This window comes from Lynx rufus, unplaced genomic scaffold, assembly GCF_022079265.1.
Source record: "Lynx rufus isolate CCGP_SWC_20201006 ecotype Redwood Valley unplaced genomic scaffold, mLynRuf1.p SCAF_12, whole genome shotgun sequence".
Classification (NCBI taxonomy): Eukaryota; Metazoa; Chordata; class Mammalia; order Carnivora; family Felidae; genus Lynx; species Lynx rufus.
In genome coordinates, this window is record NW_025814826.1 from 59,903,846 (window position 1) to 59,923,569 (window position 19,724).

At 53.2% G+C, this 19,724-nt stretch overlaps 1 protein-coding gene across 1 annotated transcript in view; it reads left to right on the forward strand.

Moving 5' to 3' along the window:
- Positions 1-19,724, forward strand: part of TG (thyroglobulin) — a 252,397-nt gene that overhangs the window by 133,442 nt on the left and 99,231 nt on the right. Inside the window, exons 38-41 of the mRNA XM_047074206.1 lie at positions 1,140-1,359; positions 2,377-2,470; positions 5,418-5,577; positions 13,607-13,809. Of these exons, the coding sequence (XP_046930162.1) occupies positions 1,140-1,359; positions 2,377-2,470; positions 5,418-5,577; positions 13,607-13,809 (677 nt within the window). The remainder of the gene's footprint in view (positions 1-1,139; positions 1,360-2,376; positions 2,471-5,417; positions 5,578-13,606; positions 13,810-19,724) is intronic.

A 19,724-nucleotide genomic window follows, 5' to 3' on the forward strand; every position in this document is an offset into this window, starting at 1 on the left:
ACACACACACACACACACACACACACGCAGTGACAGAAATAGAAGATCTCTTCACCAGCATTTAGCGTTTCCTTTGTGCAAGGCCCTAAGCCCTGTGGGGAATCAGACACAGGCCTGTTCCAAGTCCCAGATGATGGTATTTGGCCCTGAGCCAGGGTCCCAACAAAAGTTGACTGACTCCATCAATGGATGCCAGAAAATGTGGTGGAGGGGATAAGCGAGGACTGCAGAGAGGGGGGTGAGCATTACAAGGAGGGGGTGGAAGGTGCTGGAGGTGGGGCAGGCTGGCAGGTGGTGCTAACTTTGACCTGATGGGTCAGATGGACCTGGGGAACACAGGAAGGGAGAGAGGGTGTTGCAGGCCAGGGCAGTGGCCTGGAGAGGGGCCCCCGAGCTGGCCCTGGACCCATGTGAACCGGCAGTGGCCACAGTCGGGGGCCAGAAACGCTTTGAATGCCACACCTTGATGTCCTGGCAGCTACCCACCCTTGGCCCCTAAATCTGTTTTCTTAGGAGTGAAATGCAAATAAGGACCCACGGTGCCTCAACGTCATTTCTGCAATCCTGAAGTTCTAAAACTTAGAAAACAATTTTTCTGTGGCTGTGTGAATTTGTAGCAAACTTCTCTGGTGGCTAAATCTGCCCAAGAGTAACTGAAGAAATCAGATGCTCTGTTCATCCCTGTTCGTATGAGTAAGCCACACATTTCGCCCCAGAAATAATTGATGTGTTCGATGGTGGGGCCTGACTCCAGACCTTGCACGTTCTGTATCCCTCTGTTCTTTTTAAAAATCCAAGTAATCCTGAACGATAGCTCACGTCTGGCCCCAGCGAGCCGAGGAAGGGCTCGGATCCGGGGTTAAGCTCTGCCTGGCCTCCGGTGGCGAGAATCAGCGAGGCAGCGCACGTAGAGAGGGGATTGGTGCTGTGAGCTGCAGACATTCAGTGTCTCGTGAACATCAGCTGTACTTGCTATTAATTTTTTTTTTCACATTGAAAAGTGACCTGGCTGGACTCAGGCTGTTGGGGTCTGAGCGAACTACCCGCATTTTTACAGTGCGAAAGCAGTGTTTTGTCTGAATGCAGCACCCACTGTCGTCTCCTTCCCTCCCCGCCCCCCCCAACTGTCCTCCCAACAGGCAACCCTCTGCTCAGCTCTGGGACACCTGCACCTTCTGTGACCATCACCCCCCACGGCCAGCTGCTGGGCAGGTCCCGGGCCGTCCAGGTGGGCACATCATGGAAGCAGGTGGATCAGTTCCTGGGAGTTCCGTATGCCTCCCCGCCCCTGGCCGAGAGCCGCTTCCGGGCACCGGAGCCCTTGAACTGGACCGGGTCCTGGGATGCCACCCAGCCACGGTGAGAATCTGGTGGAATACATTTTGGTGAATGCGCAGAGAACTCCTCTCCCGTCCGGGTCCTCCAGAGCGAGACTCGGTAACAGAGCCGTGCGTTCCGGTTTGAGTAGTGAATGGGGGCGGGGAAGTGTGTTAAGGCAGCCTTAGGTGCGCTAACAGATAAACCCTCCGGATAGCATTATCTTGCTCCCGTAAAGTGAATTTGGTGATGGAGCGGCCGGTGTGCCCCATGCGGTGATTCGGGGACCCAGGCAACGGGCACCCCGCCTCTTCACGCACATTCCTGGACTTTGCCTCCAGGAAAGAGAGGCTTCGGAAGGGTCCTCACTGACGATTCCTATGGGCCGTGTCTGCGGGTGTGTGTGATACGCACATCGCTGGCCCTAGTCTGCAAATAGTTGGAACTCAGCCCCCTGGCCATAGCTGACTCGCTGGGGCTGAGAAATACAACAGAGAGGGGGAAAAAGGACATGAGCAAATGAAAAACATTTAAAAAGGGCTCTCCCTCCCAATAGGAACAGCCTTCAAAGGAGTTTTTAGAAAAAGGAAAAAAAAAAAAAAAGGTCAAATCCTAACTTCCTGCCTCATCCACCGCGTCGGTTTCCCTTACCGCCTCCCACGCACACACCGCTTTAAACGTTGCCACACTGGAGATTTTGCCATTTTCCGAACCAGCGTGTGTTCACCTGGGAAAGAGCACAATTCTCCGCTCTCCCTTCCTGCAGCCTTGCCCTGAGGCAGCTGGCCCAGCCCTGTCCCTTGTGTCCCATGGCTGGCTGGTGGGCCGGTCCACAGCCCACGGCGGCAGAGAGAGTGGGGGGGGGGGGGGTCCCGCTGTTCCTCTCACGTGCTGCCACTCCCTCTGCCCGTTGCCCGAAGCCGCCCAAGTGCTGCAGAGCCGGTGGCCCAGCGGGCGTTTGGCCGGGGCAGTGGGTTCTGGCCGACAGTGGGCAAGAAGGGAAGATGAGTCCTGTGCCCTCGGCCGTTTACCTGGAAGTCACAGAGTCTGTATCCCCAGGGCCAGCTGCTGGCAGCCAGGCACCAGGACACCCACATCTCCCGGAGTCAGCGAGGATTGCTTGTATCTTAACGTGTTTGTCCCTCAAAATGCGGTGAGTTCTGACGCCCTTGACTGTCTGCCCTGAAAACTGCCCCGTTAGAAACCCCCTGTCCCCGGAGTTGCCAGGCCCTTTACTCCTCTCCTCCGTGGGCTGCTCAGGTCTGCCCCCCCCAGGGCTGTCCTGTCTGGTTCTTGGCTCTGTGAATAAGCAGGGGTCCTCCTGGTTCCTACCTGGCCTCACCGTATCCTCCCCACATCCCCAGGTCACCCGCACCCCCCGCCCCCCGCCACGGGAGATGAGGCACAGTTGTCCTGCTTCGGTTCTCCTGGAAATACTCACAAAGGGCTTGTGTTGGGGTGCACTGCTCTGGGTGGGACGGAGCGGTGCGTAAAACAGAGGGAGTTGCATCTTAGTGGGAAGGGCGGAAACAGAGAAGCAGGTATCGATCGACTACGGTGTTGAGAGGACACAGTGACAGGAGGTGTGTTGGGCGGTGTTCAGCAGGTGCCGCTTGAACAGGGGTGGGTGGGGAGGCGTGAGGCAGGCGGTGGGTGAGGGTCAGTGACGCGGGGTCTCTGAGAGTGGGAGAGAGCCTGAGCAGGAGCCGGGGGGGGGGGGGGAAGGGCGGAGCCTGACTCCCATTCACCCACGCATGAGGAAATGAACAGCACTGTCCTTGGAAGACCCTAGGAGGGACCCCTAGGGACATCCCCCCCGCCCCCGGAGTGTCATTCAGGGCAGTCCTGGAGGGTGAGGCTTGGAGCTGCGACCCTGACTCTGGTTCTGTCCCGATTTGAAGCCTGAATCTGCCTGAGAAGCAGCCATGACCCTGGTGTTGAATGTTTGAGTTTCCTGTTTTGGGGGGAAGGGTCAGAGTGCATGAGAGAAAAAGGAACTGATAAGGTTTAGGAAACATGAGTTTCTGGTGACGCCAGCCCAGTGTCGATAGACGCCATGGTGCCGGTGACCACGCTACAGCGTCCTGGTCCCCTAGCCCGCTAGCAGTGAGATTCCACTGCCCTTTGGACGTTTGACGTCAGCAAGATGGTCTGAGTAAGCTTGGTCACGAGGCCTCTCAGACGTCAAAGCTCCCGTGGGCTGCACCACTAAAAACACAGAGCCTAGGATAAGGGAGACAGCAGGTCCCCTCTGCCTGGTGCTGGTCACCCCGTACCTGGGATGCCGGAGTAAGGTCCGGCGCCCAGCTGGACTTCCACTGACCCCCCCGTACCACTGGCCTAGAGAAGGCAATCACGTTCTGTGTGCTCCAGCTACCGGTTCTGAAAGTGGGAGAGAAACGACATCTGGTTCATAACGTTCTCGCAAGAATTAAATAAAACATTGCATGGAGTCTCATGAGTCAGGAGATGGCTGATGGGGGACATGAGATGACCGCGAATGGGACAATGTCACAGGGGAGTGTGCTGGGAGGGGGCTGAGGCTGCAATTCTGGGTCAGCCGCCTCCTCCCCGTACGTGTTTTAAACAGTGACTCCGCCGCTCTGAGCCTCAGCGTTCGCACCCGTGGAGTCGAGGTGCTTAGGGTCATTAGAGCATCGGCCTTGTGGGGCAGAAGCTGTGAGGGGGCGCCCGAGGTGACCACACTTAGCGTGCCATCCATCGGGGCAGGTCCTCAACCAGTGCTTGCTGTTGGTGGGGAACGCATGCGTGTCAGAGCCCGTGGCACGTGGCTGGAGCCGTCACAGCACAGGGAGGACTGAGTGAGCAAGACACACCTGGGGTCCTGCACACACCGCGGCCCGGAGTCAAGTTCGGGTCCCCCAGAGGGAGCATTATATTCTAACAGAAGGGTCAGCTTGGGCTTAAGTCCTGCCTTGCCACTCCCTCCCTCACTGTGTGATCTCAGACGAGCTATGTAAGATCGCCAGGCCTCTGCCTTCTCATCTGTAAAGTGGGCACGGTAACGATCTGCATGTTCCTGGAGCTTGAGGACTGAATAAGGAACACGTGTAGGTCCTGAGCCCAGTGCCTTGCTCTCGGCGCATGGTAGAAGGTGGCTGTGTACCCCCAGGGTGGGATTCAGGGACACGCTGGCCAAACTAAAGAGGCTCACCGGGGAGGACCCAGAGGGCCTTCCGGAATGAACTAGGGGCGAGAACCGAGGGGCTGGAGGACTGCATAGCTCCTGCCGATGGGCTCCCGGTCTGCTGTGGGCTGCCATTTCCGCCACCTGCTCACGTTTCAAAACAGCTTATCGGGTGACATCAGGCCGATTAGTGCACTGGTGATGCTGTAAGACAGCACTGGCCGGGAGGCGTAAACAGAGATCTATTTTCTCACGATTCTGAAGGCCGGGGATCCAAGACCAAGGGGCCGGCAGGGTTGCTGGCTTCTGAGGCTGCTCTCCTCGGCCAGTGGATGGTCATCTCCTCCCTGTGTCTCCACATGGCATCTCTTCTGTGTGTCTCCATCCAAATGTCCCCTCTTTTTTTTTTTTAACATTTATTTTTGAGAGACAGAGAGAGACAGAGCATGAGGAGGGGAGGGGGAGACACACACACACACACACACATACACACACACACACACACAGAATCTGAAGCAGCCTCCAGGCTCTGAGCTGTTTGTTAGCACAGAGCCCAACGCGGGGCTCGAACTCACAAACCACGAGACCATGACCTGAGCCGAAGTCGGACGCTCAACTGACTGAGCCACCCAGGCGCCCCTAAACGTCCCCTTCTTGTGAGGCTACCAGTCATATTGGCTTAGGGCCCACTAGCTTAATCACTGCCTTATAGGACCCTCTCCAAATATAGTCACATTCTGAGGTCATGGGGGTCAGGGATTCAAGCTGTGAGTTTTGGGGGGACACAGCTCAGCCTGTAACGTGGGACTCAGTGTGCTTACGAGGCAGAGTTGCCAGGAAGAGTCACGTGTAGGCTCAGAATCTGGCACTTTCTTCGGAAAGGTGCCCTCACCAAGCTCTGCCGGCTGAGAAGGGGCCAACATGTAGCCTTACATTTGTCCGCTCCCCACAGGCCCCCAACGCGTCCGTGCTGGTGCTTTTCCACAACACCGTGGAGGGCAGGGGGAGTGAAGGGCAGCTGGCCATCGACGGCTCCTTCCTGGCCGCCATTGGCAACCTCGTCGTCGTCACTGCCGGCTCCCGAGTGGGTGTCTTCGGCTTCCTGAGTTCTGGTGAGTCGCTGGTGTGGCTGCTGACCCCTGAGCTGAGGCCAACTCTGTGTGTGTGTCCAACCCCTTCTTCTCAGAGCCCCATCTGTCCCTTCCTGGTCCCCGGCCCTCCTCCAGCCTGGTGAGCTCTCAGTGGAACGTCCAGCACACCATGAGACCCCTCCAGTGATGCTGACGCCCCGTTGCCACCGACTGAACTTACTTTGTGCTGAAGCTGTTCCAAGTCCATTACGTGCTTTATCTTCTGGTGTGTGTGTGTGTGTGTGTGGGTGGGTGGGTGTGTGTTGAGGTCCCAGAAGGTCAAACCCTTGTTTAATATCGATAGTTAAGAAACAACAGAGCCAGGATTCACCACCGAGGTTGACTTGGCTCTAGAAAAGGATAGAAATGGATTATAGGTCCTGGGCCCACAGGGAAGCCATTTGACTCCGCGTGAGGGTGGGTGTCAGTAATGCTTCCTGTTTCCTCTTGAATGCCAGCCTCACTTGGGAATGTCATCCTGTCCCCTGTCCAGTCACACAACCGTCTGTCACCCTGGTTACACCCTCCACTTCCCCCACCAGCACCCAGGGCAGAGTTGAGGCCCGGACACTTTCATCGTCTGCCTCTTCCTCCGCGTCCAGCCCCCACCAGTGGTGGGTATTTGTCAAACAGCCATGGCCAGCGGTGGACACGCTGGCCTGGGAATCTGAAGAGCTGAGGGCCAGCTCTGCCATTCATTGTCTGAGTCTCATTCATAAAACCCTTCGCTTCTGAGTCTCAGCTTTCTCCTCTATAAAATGGGAACGATTTTACCCAACTTCCAAAGTTACGTAAGGCTCCAGGGAGGTCGTACGTGTGAAAGGGCTTCAGATACGGTAGTGGGTCCTCCAGGTAGGCGCTGAACTTCATCTCTGTTCTCCAAGGATCTCACTTAAGACCTGAATGCCTGACCTGCTAAGTAAGGACGGGCAGGTAGAAGGTAGCATGGCGAGATTGATGGACCCACCTGGGATGTGGTGAGTGGGTAGGTATCCAGCACGGGCAGGAACTCAGCAGTGCTGGGCAACGAGGGCTGTGTAGACCACATGGCATGAAGCCTCAAGTGCCGCGAGAAGATTCTAGGCCTGCATGGCAAACCCAAAATGGGCGCCAAGTCAAGGCGAAATACCACCAGATGCCAACGAGGGAAACACGGATGACAAACAGATTTCAGATTTTCCTTCGGAGGGAACGGGGTCGACTGCTAGAGCGCTGAAAACTTTGCCTGGATTTTCTTTCCTCTTGTCAAACACGAGACTGACGATGATTTGCTAAGTCAGTAGCTCCCGGCTCTGAAGAGGCGGGTGAAACTCAGAACTCATCCTGTTGAACGTGGTCGGGTGGGGCTTTCCACAGACAGGGCCGGCTCCTTGGCACAGGGCCTTACCAGACAGGGAAGAGGAAATTTCCATACGTCCCCTGTGCCCGAGGGGTGGGGGGGGTGACGGTTTCGTGGAGTGTAATCTTACTGAGGATTTGTGTGCTTCTGGGAAGGCAGACTCATTTCTGCTGCCGGTGGAGACAGTGTCGGGGGAGGCAAAGGAAGTTTCCAGAACGCCCAACCCTTCTCCTTCCTGATCTGGAATGCTGCCTGTTCATTGTGCTTAAAGCAAAACTGCGAGGGGGAAGCAAAGTTACAGTTGAGAGTGCCGGTCTCCACCAGACATTTCTCTTGGATTACCTCATTTCATTCTTAAGGCAGCTCTGAGAGGCCAGTACCAAAGGGCCGTTGCACAGATGAACCGTGAGGCTCAGAGAGGTCGAGGAACCCCATGGCCCACGATTAGGAGTGCGTTCCGGGCTCTGCATCCTGTTGCTCAAACAGCAAGGAGAAATCTATCGTGGCTTGCTCCCACGGATGTTTACAAGTGCCCTTTGGGTTCCCTGTTCTTCCGTGTACAGAGTAAGATTGGTCTTTTACATCCTTTTAGCCACAGATGGTTCTTCTTTGCTTTATTGACCAGACTCGCCAGCTCCCCCCACATTCCCGGGCTTTTGCCTCTCTTCCATTGAGCCGCCCTGCAGTTCCGCCAGGAGAGGGGAGCGATGCATCCGGACAGACACTGAGACACAGAGGCGCTAGGATGCAAACAACAGCCTCTCTGACCACAGTCAGCCCGCCCGCCCGCCGCAGCGTGTCCCCTGACAAAGCTCTGCAGAGGACGCAGGTGCCCGCAGCCCCAGGGGATGCTCAGGAAGGGGGAGGGACTGGTGTGCGATTCCACGAACCCCCCCAGTAAGTTTGTGACACCAACACACCATCCCCTTTACCATTGAATAAATGTATAATAGACAGGCGCCTGGGTGGCTCAGTCAGTTAAGCGTCCGACGTCGGCTCAGGTTGTGATCTCACTGTTCGTGAGTTCGAGCCCCGCATTAGTCTTGTGACTGTCAGTGCAGAGCCCGCTTCGGATCCTCTGTCCCCCTCTCTCTGTGCACCTCCCCTACTTGTGTTCTCTCTCTCCCTCTCTCTCTCGCTCGCTCAAAAATAAATAAACATTTAAAAAAAAATAAAAGAGGTATAATAGATTTTACCATTAAGAGTGGTTTTAAGTTTACAGAATAATTGAACAGAAAGTGTAGACAGTTCCCATATACTCCTTCTCCCCCTGCCTCAGTTTCCCCTATTGTTAACCTTGCGCGTGGGTGTGGCACGCTTGTTACCACTGATGAGGAGACACTGATAGTTTATGATTGACTAAAGCCCACAGTTTGCAGGAGGGGTCGCTCTTTGTATCGTACATTCTACGGTTTTGATAAACATATAATGACACGTGTCCACCATCGTGTGTCTTACAGAATAGTTTCACTGCCCCTAAGGCCTCCCTGTGCTTCACCCGTTCGTCTTTCCTCTTTTCCATGTTATTTTTTTTAACTTAAAAAAAAATCTTAATGTTTATTTATTTTTGAAAAAGAGACAGAGAGCGAGCGGGGGAGGGGCAGAGAGAGGGAGACGCAGAATCTGAAGCAGGCTCCGGGCTCTGAGCCGTCAGCACAGAGCCCGACGCGGGGCTCGAACTCACAAACTGTGAGACTGTGACCTGAGCCGAGGGCAGACGCTTACCCGACTGAGCCACCCAGGGGCCCCTCCCCTTTTCCATTTTAAATAGTTGGAAACTGCAGTTCAGCACGCAAGTCTGGAAAGAGACAGGCTAGTTTGAGTCGAGCCTGAGCCCAGTGTCCTACACGGCTCGGACTTTGTGTCTGAGCAGAACGGGGTCTGAGAGCAGCTCTGTGGGACCCAGGGGCTCTGGGCAGTTCCCTCCCTCTGCCTCCACTCACAGGCTGCCCATCTCTCAAATGACACTAGGACATATGGGCAGATGATAGGGTAGGGTGGGTGGAGGGCGGACGCCTGGCACCCAGCAGGGGCTCGCAAGGGTTAATGCCCCGTCTCTTTCCCTGGATGGAGCTTCTTCAAGGCAGGGCTGTGTTATGGTCATGACTGGCTCTGCATCTGGCCAGTAGCTGGCACAGAGCTGCCCCTGGACCACAGCAGTTGCAATGGCCCCTGGCACTTACTGAGTCTATGCACATTATCTCCTGTGATCAACATACACAGCATCTTCCGTGGTAGCCCAGAGTGGAAACGGTCTTCCGAGAGCCCTTGACGCCAGAGGCACTTTTCACGTTTTATTTTATTTTTAAGTTTATTTCTATTTGTTTTGAGAGACGGGGGTGGGGCAGAGGGAGAGAGAGAATCCTAAGCAGGCTCTGAGCTGTCAGCACAGAGCCCGACACGGGGCTCGAACTCACGAACCGCGAGATCGTGACCCGAGCCGGAAGTCAAGAGTCAGACGCTTGACCAACTGAGCCCCCAGGCGCCCCAGAGGCACTTTTGAAAGGGGACGGAGGAAGAGTGGAAGCAGGAGCTCACGCCCGTCCTGCGGCTGACCAGACAAACTCACATTCACAGCAAGAAAAGGAAAAAAAAACCCATTGGCACTTCAAGGGGGCCCTGGTTCCTGGTGAGCTGAGCAGTTGGAAGGGAATTGAGGTGGTTGGTGCCGGGCCGGGGGCGGGGTGTTTCCCCAGCCTGGATCTTGCGGGTGGGGACCGACCCTCGGGGGCACAGGCCACAGCAATTGTCCTCTCTCTGGCAAAGCAGTGCGGCGAGGGCAATGGGGCAGGTGGTGTGCAGGCTCAGAGGAGGAGTGGGCAGGGCGGCCCGAGGGCCCTCTGCAGGGTGTGGGTACAGAGGAGGTGTGCTTTGGCCAGGGGGTCAGACAGAAGGCCACGCCCAGGACCATTACCGTCACCTCGTCATCCCTGGGGCACACGGATGCCTCCCGAGAGGCACTGCCACCCTCCAACCAAAAGAACGAGCACAGAGTCCTGTCTTGGCGGCCGCCCCACCACAAGGGCCATTTCTGCTGCAAAAGCCAAGCCAAGGCCAAGGTCTGCAAAGACCTGAGACAATGCTGGCGCCTGAATCTGGTTTACTCAAGCAAAGCCAAACAAATTCTACAGTGCTTTCTGCCAGGCGCTGTTCCGTTGCCTTTCCAGTCCTGAACTAATTCAAGCATCCTAACAACCTAAAGACATGAGTATGGTTATCATTTCCACCTCCCAGACAGGGAAGATCAAGTCACATTCAGGAGCTTGTCCAGGGCCCTCTGCCCACAGCTGGGCTGGCTCTATCACCTGAGCGCTTGGCCCCCCCACCTGCCGCCTCTTACTGACGGCCATCAACAAGACCGGGTGAGGGCCCTCTGTGAGCCCCGAGAGCTTCGGGGGGCGGTACTGGAAGAAATCCAACAAGCAAGTGAGAACCAGTTAGGGATCGAGGGAACAGTTAGATGCTTGCTGGGCTGGTTCTGTGGTTCACAGGGGCAGGACACTGGAGGTGGAAAAACAGATCAGGACAGCGGGGGCAGGTGTACAGGGGTGGACATCTGCCCACCTCTGTCTCCCTACTGGACTCTATGTGTGGCCAGGGGGGAGCCCCTCTCCAGTGTCATGGGGGCACCGCACAGCTCATGTGTGGGCAGGATGAAACCAGGAGGACCCCCGGTCGGCCACAGCCAGCCAGACTGCAGGGGGATGAACGTGGCCTTGATGGCTGGGCAAGGGTCAGTGTAGGAGAGTGAAGGGAGCCCAGACGGCTTGGACGGGCCAAGGCCATTCTTAGAGGATCGCAAAAGCCAGGAAGATGTTTAGACTTGACGCAGTAGGAGCGAGGGAGTCAGGAGGGCTTTCGAGCACAGAAAGTTCCTTAAAGAGAGCACTTCAATTTTTTTTTTTAATGAAAATAACACAGTGCCTCGCACATCATTCCAACAAGTGTTTGTTGAGTTGGACTGAGCGTTAGGACAGAGAGTTCTGAGTATGCATCGGGATCTAAGTCCCGACTTTATCTTACGTTTGCTTCTTGCACCAAAGCAAACATTCCCCTGGAGTTTCAGGTTCCTCCTCAGGGAAGGAAGGGGTTGGTGCAGCCTGCCAGAGACCAGCTGGCTCACTGCCCCTGTGTGCGCTGCTGACCCTGTGTGACCTGAGGGCCAGGAACATGACTGCCTTGCCCCCCCCCAGAACCAGGCACAGCGCCTCGCACCAGGCAAAGCCCAATTCAGACTGTCTGAAGAGCAGCCCTTGAAGGCACCCTCCCCCTCTGACTTCCTGGGGGTTTCTAGACCCCACAGTGTCAGCACTGTCCTTGGGAAGCTGATCTATGGGAAGGGAGAGTCAGGGACAGCGGCCCCCAGCCCTCCTACATTGTCACTGGAAACGCAGGCTGCAGGCGTCACTTCCCAGATGTCCGGGACTGGGTCCTCCTCCATTGGCACCTGCTCTCCTGCCTTGCCCAAGACCTCAGAAACAAACGCATTTGTCCTAACAAGCGGAACGGAAGCGTGATCCAGAAAAGTCATGGTGAGGACTGTGCTAATGTCTTCACCAAACCCAGAACACAAAATGCATTTGAAGAAATGCTGAGACTGTTCCCAGCTGGAAGAGTAATCTGAGCTATTATGTCCCCAGAGCAGGCATTCTCAGCACCTTTGTGAGCGTCAGGTTGGCAAATCGGGGTGCACGATTCTTCTGGTTTTCTGTTTGGGACTATGGAGTCTCGCTGGTAGTTTCTTGGTGGATACTGGACCCTGTTGATCATAGCTCTGGTCATTCATTCGCCTGATGTTTACTGAAGACCTGCTGTGTGCCCCTAATTTCAGTGGGGTACACGGTCTAGCAAGGGAGGCAGTACCCAGGGTGACAAGTATCCCGATTAGGGAGCCCTGCTTCACTGGAGGGCTGCCTCTGAATTCACGGCATTGCTAACACTTGAAGGATAGCTGGGCTGGAGGAGGAAGATGAGGAAAGCTGGGGGAAGGCAAAGGCTCTGGGCAGAGGAAACCCCATGTGCCAGGCACCGGCCTGGAAGAGGGTGACCCCATGTTTGAGCAATTGATAAGAAGCCAGGCCCGGGGAGGAGATGAAGGGGGATGGGGCCCAGGGGACAGACATCCTAGTCCCATGCGTCTTGAATGCACTGGGAGAACTGAGATCCTGTCCTAATGGGATGAGATGGGAAATTTTAGATAGGATGGGGAAGTGTGTGTGTGCGTGTGTGTGTGTGTGTATGTGTGTGTGAAAAATTATGCATTTGAAAGATCACCCAGGGGGTGCCTGGGTGGCTCAGTTGGTCAAGTGTCTGACTCAGGTTTCAGCTCAGGTCGTGATCTCGCAGTTCGTGGGTTCTCCAACCTGCATCGGGCTCTGCGCTGACAGCTTGCAGCCTGCTTGGAATTCTCTCTTCCCCCCGCCCCCTGCCTCTCTCTGTCCCTCCCCTCTCAAGTGTGCTCTGTCTCTCAAAATAAGTAAATGAAAATTAAAAAAAATTAGAAGACCACTCGGGATGTGGCACGGAGAATCAGAGGGAGAGACGCACGGATACCTGAGGCCACCGAGAAGCGCCGAGGAGATCAGTGGGGAGAGAGCCTAGAGCATCTGGGGAACAGAAGGGGTCAGGGTGGGGTACAGCAGGTGTCAGGGAGGACTCCAAGGCCGTGCAGGAGCAGACCAGGGGGGTGGTGCCGCATTAGAAGGAGGACGTGAGGAATTCCACAAAGGCTACTGGCCGCATGCTCAGGGCACTTGGAATCGATTCCCTTTGGGACTCAGTGCACTTGAAGTGCCTTCAGCAAGGTAGCCTCCTGGAGACTTGAGGAGCCGGAACTGGGAGGGCACTCTGTGCCCCTGACGCTCCCGAGTCATCAGCAGGTGGGTGGTGATCGGGGGCATGGGAATCTGCTGGCGTCTTCCGGAGCAAAGTGGGTGACTCTCAGCTCAAGCTGGAAGACGCCGGGTATTTCAGAGTGGTCAGCTGTGTAGACTGACAAGGAGGATCCACTGGGTTCAGAGGATGGCCAGAGGGCATGGGCATGTGATGTGCCAAATGCTGAGGAGAAGAATGTGTTTTTGCTCTACTATACGTGTGTGTGTGTGTGTGTGTGTGTGTGTGTGTGTGTGTGTTTGAATCATGTCATTAGAAAAATAGTGCTGAGCTCTTCAGTAAATAAATACTTACTAAATTCTGTGAAAAAAGAATAGAGAGATCAACTCTGCTGAATGATACTGAAGGGCGTGGGAGAAGAGGCAATAGGAAGGAACTGGATGGAGAGCCTCAGCCAGGCCTGGTCCTGGTCAGGGAGGAAGAGGTGTGGAGAGCCACCACAGCGGGCCGAGACGTGGGGCATCCCCTCTGGTGTGCCAAGCCAGGTGGTACTCTGAAAGTGCCCTGACTCTAATGGAAACGGCTGCCCTAGCAAGTGCCCTCGTCTATGGTGGGAACGCTGTGGGCCAGAGAAACAGAAGGTCAACGTCAGGGTCTCCTACCCAGCAAAGGCTGGATGCCCCCGGTTCTGGAGCCCATGCTGCTCCCACCATCCTGATCTGTGCAGACAGGAGGCCAGGTCCCCCAGAGGTGCCGTGTGCCTGGCTCAGACACCACCGGGGGCGACTAAAATCCGGATTGTAAAATTGCAAAGGGTAAAAGACTTTCCTTTTTCTGCAGGTTCTGGAGAGGTGAGTGGCAACTGGGGGCTGCTGGACCAGCTGGCGGCTCTGACCTGGGTGCAGACCCACATCGCAGTGTTTGGTGGGGACCCTCGACGCGTGACCCTGGCGGCAGACCGTGGTGGAGCCGATGTGGCCGGCATCCACCTTCTAACCACCGGGGCCTCAGACTCCAGACTCTTCCGGAGGGCTGTGCTGATGGTGAGTCCCTTCTTCTGACTTCAGACTTGTTTTAGACACGGGTGAGGCAAGGGGTCCTCACTTGCCTTTTAAGACCAGTCGAATTCAATTGCTTGGTTTCCTTTATCCATGCTTGCTCTTGGCCATCTTTCCATGTACATGCGATTCCAGGATGCCGAGGAACTCCCCTGACTACTGTCCATCATTCTAAACTGAGGAAAATTCTAGATGGGAAAGTGTTTCTATTTTGGGAGATTGCCTCAGTAGGGTTTAATGATCTGAACTCTTGAAGACCTCTTTTGCCAATCGACAAACATAAGGGTACCCCCTTATGTAGGATGAGAAGCTTTCTGGTGGAAGGAAAGCTAACGATGAGGGCACAGTTTAGCCAGTATGATGCTCACGACACCCAACAGTATTGCTCACGACAGGAGAGAAGTGGAACAAGAGAATTCTCATCTGCTCCCCAGTGTTGCTTCCCTGACCTTCTCGGGTTTGAACTTAAGATCTTCCCTTATGCTGTCTGGTTTCTTCAACCGCCCATGCTCCAAATCTCCTGCTGAGATTCCATTCTGGTGGCATTTCTTTGTGGAGCACTATTGGGTGATTCATTCCCTGTATCTAATCCCTTCTACCTCATTGTTTCCTTTGCCTGAGGGGTGAGGGGAGGTGGAGACCCCAGAGCTTGCCCCCATGGTGGATCAAAGAGTGGTGGGCAGCTGGGTCAGCAGCCACAGGGTGAGGCATGGAGCTCCCAAGGTTTGGCCAACTGGGTCACTGACTGTTGAATGAAGGCAAAGAATAGAACTCAGTACTCATGGGTCTGCAGGGTGGTCTCATGAAGTTCCTGGTAGATGGTGATGATGGTGATGATGGTGTTGATGATGATGGTGATGATGATGATGATGGTCATAGTGATGGTGATGATGATGGTGATGATGATGGTGATATAATCATACCGATGATAGTGATATAATGATATCAATCGTAACAGTAACTATTATGGAAGAAATAACCTGGTTGATCACAGCATAAACCCTGATGGTTATTCTGTCATTGATGAGCTTCTAATTTTATGAAGCATCCAATCTGTGCCAGGTGCCATGCTAGGTTCTGGAAATGCCGTGCCAAATAATTCATGTCCTAGTTCTTAGAAGCTTGTAGTTTACTGGGGGGTGGGGGATAGACACTTAAAAAGCGGATATTTAAAAGAGGGTCTTAGGGCAGCTCAGAGAGAAGCCCCCATCCAAGCACAAGGGAGGGGGGGAATGTCCACGGACACTTCCCGGGAGAAGGAATGTCTGAGCAAAATGTGAACACTGTGTAGGCATTGAACCACAGGCAGAGTCCTGACACTAAGGGGCAGCTGGGCTCCTCACGGAGGTCTGCCAGCCCTGGGCTGCAGTGGGGGACAGGGCAGTAATGGAGACTGGGAGGCAGAGAGCAGCTGGACTGCAGTGAGCACCTTGGGTGCGAAGGGAGCCATGGAAGGGGTATGTTTGTTTGCTTATTTGGTTTGGTTTCATTTGGCTTGGTTTCCTATTTTAACCATTTTTAACTGTACAATTCAGTGCCATCAAGTACAATCAATTGCAATGTCGTACAGTCATCATATTAATCATTTCCAGAACTTTCCATCATCTCAAACAGAAACTCTGTATATGTTAAACAATAACCTCCATCCCCCCTGCTCCCCAACCCCTGATAACATCTATTTTGCCTTCTGTCTCTATGAATTTGCCTGTTCTAGGTACCTCACATTAGTGGAATTGTACAAAATTTGGTGTGTGTGTGTGTGTGTGTGTGTGTGTGTGTGTGTCTGGCTTATTTCACTTAGCATAATGCCTCCATAAAGGTTCATCTGTGTTATAGTTTATATCAGAATTTCCTTCCTTTCTAGGTTGAATAATATTCCATTGTTTGCATATACCGCATTTTGTTCCCGTATTCATCTGTTGGTAGACACTGGGGCTATTTCTGCCTTACAGTGAATAGTGCGGTGATGAACATTGGTGTGCTATCAAAGGGTTTTTCGGCGAGGGGGAAACTCGCTTCCCTTTAGGAAGACTTGTCTTAGAGTTGAGTGGAGGATGCATTTAAGAGGGACAGTCCTGAAAGCAGAGAAAGCAATGCTGAGATCATGAAGTAGCCAAATTAAGGCATCAAGACCAATGCCATGGACCTGCTAGCAAATCTAAGGCCATATGACCACACTGCAGCATTGCCCAGCCCTGCTGGGATCCAAACCCTTGATAGGAAGGAGGACAAGAGTGACATCGTTTGGGCCTCAGTGCTGCTGGGTCAACATCATCACCGTCCCCAAGGGGAAGCGGTACCACCTGCTACTTGGTCTCTCTCCTTCAGCCACTGGAGCCTTCCAACATTCCTTGTGGGGCCCATGCTCTGTTTTGCTTCCTAAGGACGTTTCCTCTGCGTGCCACACTTTTCTCCCATCTTCCTCTTTGCCCGCTCTGTTTGTCCTTCAGGGAATCCTTTCAGACTTTTCAGCCCAGAACCAGACCCCCTTTGTATGATCTCTGCTGCCTGTACTTCTCTGCACATCATGTGTCACGATATCCCATCAGGAGATAATTATTCCCACTGCCAAATCCGTTCCTCTCGTAAGATGGGAAACTCTGGGAGAGCAGAGGACAGCTGTGCCCTGCTCTTACAGGGCCCCAAGCACCCAACACAGCTGTCTTACAGTAGATGCTCCAGAGTTAATATCCGGGAAGCGAAAGAGCAGAGGAATGGGCACGTGTGTCCAGGGTCTTGCAGGCCAGGCCTCCTCCCTCCCCGCCACCACTTTCTCGTGTCCCTTTGTTCCCGATTTTCCTCGGTCTCTCCCTCCATCTTCGCGGCAGGAGGTCTGAGCCCAAACATCTCTCAATTCCTGGTATTGGAAACAGAACTTCCTGACTTTGAGTTGCTCCTGAAGGGATTTCCTCCGAGCCTTCTCAGCAACCAGACACTCGGTGGGACCTGGAAGATGCCAGAAATACCTTCCAGGAGGCCCAGGAGGCCGAGTTTTCTTTTTGAAAAGTCTGGAGAGTTTAGGTGTTTGGGGGATTTCAAAGACTAATCTGTTTTAGCAAATGGCAGTGTATTTAAAAATAAACTCCATCTGTTTCAGTCATTTAGAAGCAGCTTTTACAACCGCTCCCAGCAGTCTTTGAGATGCATGTGAAATTATTTGGAATCGAGAGAACGAAAATACTTCAATATATTAGCGGCTCTTAGACTTGTTCTTTACCAGCAGATGTTTGGGGGAATGGATGTGAGTTGGTGATATATTCTTGGACAGAATCGTAAGTATTTCTGCAAAGCTTGAGGCCAGAGCTGTTAAAATGGAGAGACAGGCTCCTGTGGTAATTAATAACTTTACTGAGCATATTTGGGGCCACAGAGCACCTCCCATATATTATTTCATAGATTGTTCACATTGCGTGGCACAGGGTCTTTGTATTATTTGCAATCTAGAGGTAAGAAGTCTGAGGCTTAGAGAGGTTTAGTGACTGGCTAAAGAACACACAGCCGAGAAGGAGCTGCATTAGAGGCTGGCACCTAAAATCTCGTCCTGTGTCTCCCCCAACTATGCAGCGGCTTCTCTAGAAACTTGCGACTCTTTCAGGGTCTTAAGGTGGAAGGGAAAAGAGCCCAGGCCTAGCATCAGAATTGCTTCACTCTTGCATTCTTTATGGATAAAATCGGTATGATTAATTCTGTCTCCCAAAGGCTTGGACGGTTGGCATCACAGTAGGCGTGCAGAATGTTCTGGAGTTCCCGAACTCCAGAAACCCAGGTTCCGCCTCGCCTTGCTAAGCTAGGGCAATGCCAAGAAAAAGCACGTCTGGGGATGCTTCACCTGCCCAGGGCGCCAGGTTGAAGAAGAGAGACGGGTGACGTGTTGCAAACACGAGCTGTGTGGCTCTGATGCCCCGGGCAGTTTTAAGAGAAGACAGAGGAGGTCATGTCCTATGTGGTATGATTCATAGAGTCCAGGAGAGATTTCCACTGCCCTCCTACAACACTGCCCCAATTCTGCATTCCTCAGTGCGAGTGCCAGGCCCCAGGGATTGGCCCCAAGCTATGTTTTCCTGTCTCCTTTTCTGCTGCGTTCCTGCTTGAGCCCTGCACTCCAGGCTCACCGGTAATCAACATTCCTAGAAAATGCCGTGCCTTCTTCCACGTCTTTCCATCGCTGTTTGTGGTCAGCTCTTCGCGGCCAGTATGTCTGCTTCTCCACCTGACGAGTCACTTCCTTCTTCGAGGCTTGGCTGAAACGGGGCCGCGAAGCCTCTTCTCCATCTATTAAAACAGAACGACTCTCGCTTTGGTGAAGAGACTTCTATTTGGCAATTTTTAGGAACACCGCCTTGTCTTACCTACTGGTTAGTCTTCTAACGTATCTATTCCCATGCTGCTGTGACTGAGTGCTTAACTGGGAGCGTGAAATTTTCCTCTTAGAACTTCCTTAACACTTAGCACAGCTCTGGGCAGAAGAGGGTACCGAAGCACAGGCCGAGTTCTGTTAAGCTGGTGGAGGGGCCCAACCACTGCTTTCTCCTGTTTTCACACAAACCTCCTCGTTCAAGCTCGTTCTCCTCCGTTTCTCTTAATCAAAATGGACTGAGGGGCGCCTGGGTGGCTCAGTTGGGTAAGCGTCCGGCTTTGGCTCAGGTTATGATCTCACAGTCTGTGGGTTTGAGCCCCACATCGGGCTCTGTGCTGACAGCTCGGAGCCTGGAGCCTGCTTTAGATTCTGTGTCTCCCTCTCTCTCTGCCCTTCCCCCACTCATGCTCTGTCTCTCTCTCTCTCTCTCAAAAATAAATAAACATTAAAAAAAATTGACTGAGCTATTCATGGGCTCCTGTGCTCTCATCTATATTTTGGAATAAGTTTATTGATTGTCTTTCAATAGTCTTGATGGGAATTTGAATGTATTTTCATGGAATTTTTCAGTTAATTAAAAAAATGTCTATGGTTTTATAATGTTAAATCTTGCATCCATGAATCAGGTTGCCACCATTACCACAACAGGATTTTTGTCTCCTTACGTCTTTTCGCAGAGTTTTGAACTTCTGTCCACAGAAGCGTTGTGAAGTCATGGTGGGCAAGTCCCTACCTGTATTCTCGTTGGGTTGGTGTTGTGAACGGTGTCGTATTTTTTATTGTACTTCCCAGTGGTCAATCCTGGCATCGGGGAGTAGAGTTGGCTCTGAATTTGCTGAGCCTTCTTACCACTTCCATTGCTTGATCTGTTGGCTCCACTGGATTTTCTACGACATTATTTCATTATCTGTAAATGTAGGCAGGTCAACTTTGAACAAAAATGCTCAGCTGCTCTAGCGAAGAGACTCAACACTTAAGGACCTTAAATAACAAATATGTTTTGTTTTGCTTTGTTTTGTTTTTACTTTATCGTAGTATTTACCAAGGTGTCTCCCGATCTCTCGGGACATGTGTTCCTTCTAGGTGTTTCTCTGCCATCTGGGGGCCTTGTTCCCATTGGCAGGGCCATGTCTGGGCAGGTCAGACATCCAGGCAGGGGCAGAGGGATGGGGGCTGCCCTGGCTGACTGTGGGAGGGGCGGGACCCCCCTCCCTTCCCCCACAGAGACCCCCTACGTGCAGCCCTGCGGCTGACTGGCTTTTCTTCTTTGACATGATCTTTCTTGCTCCTGTTCATCTTTGACACATTCATCTGACCATTTAAACAAGGTTTTGCTCTGGATCTTGTTGACGACTGTATCATTAGAACTTTCGTTTCACCCACGTTTACCTTTGTCATCTTTTAGTTGCTCCTTGTTTCCGCGACAACCAGTTGTTCTTTTAGCTTCTCGGGTGGAAATCCAACCTCATTACTGTTCATTCTTCGTTTTCTGATCAGTGGATTTCAAGCCATAAATGTCCCTCCTACTATTGTATCGCTTAAG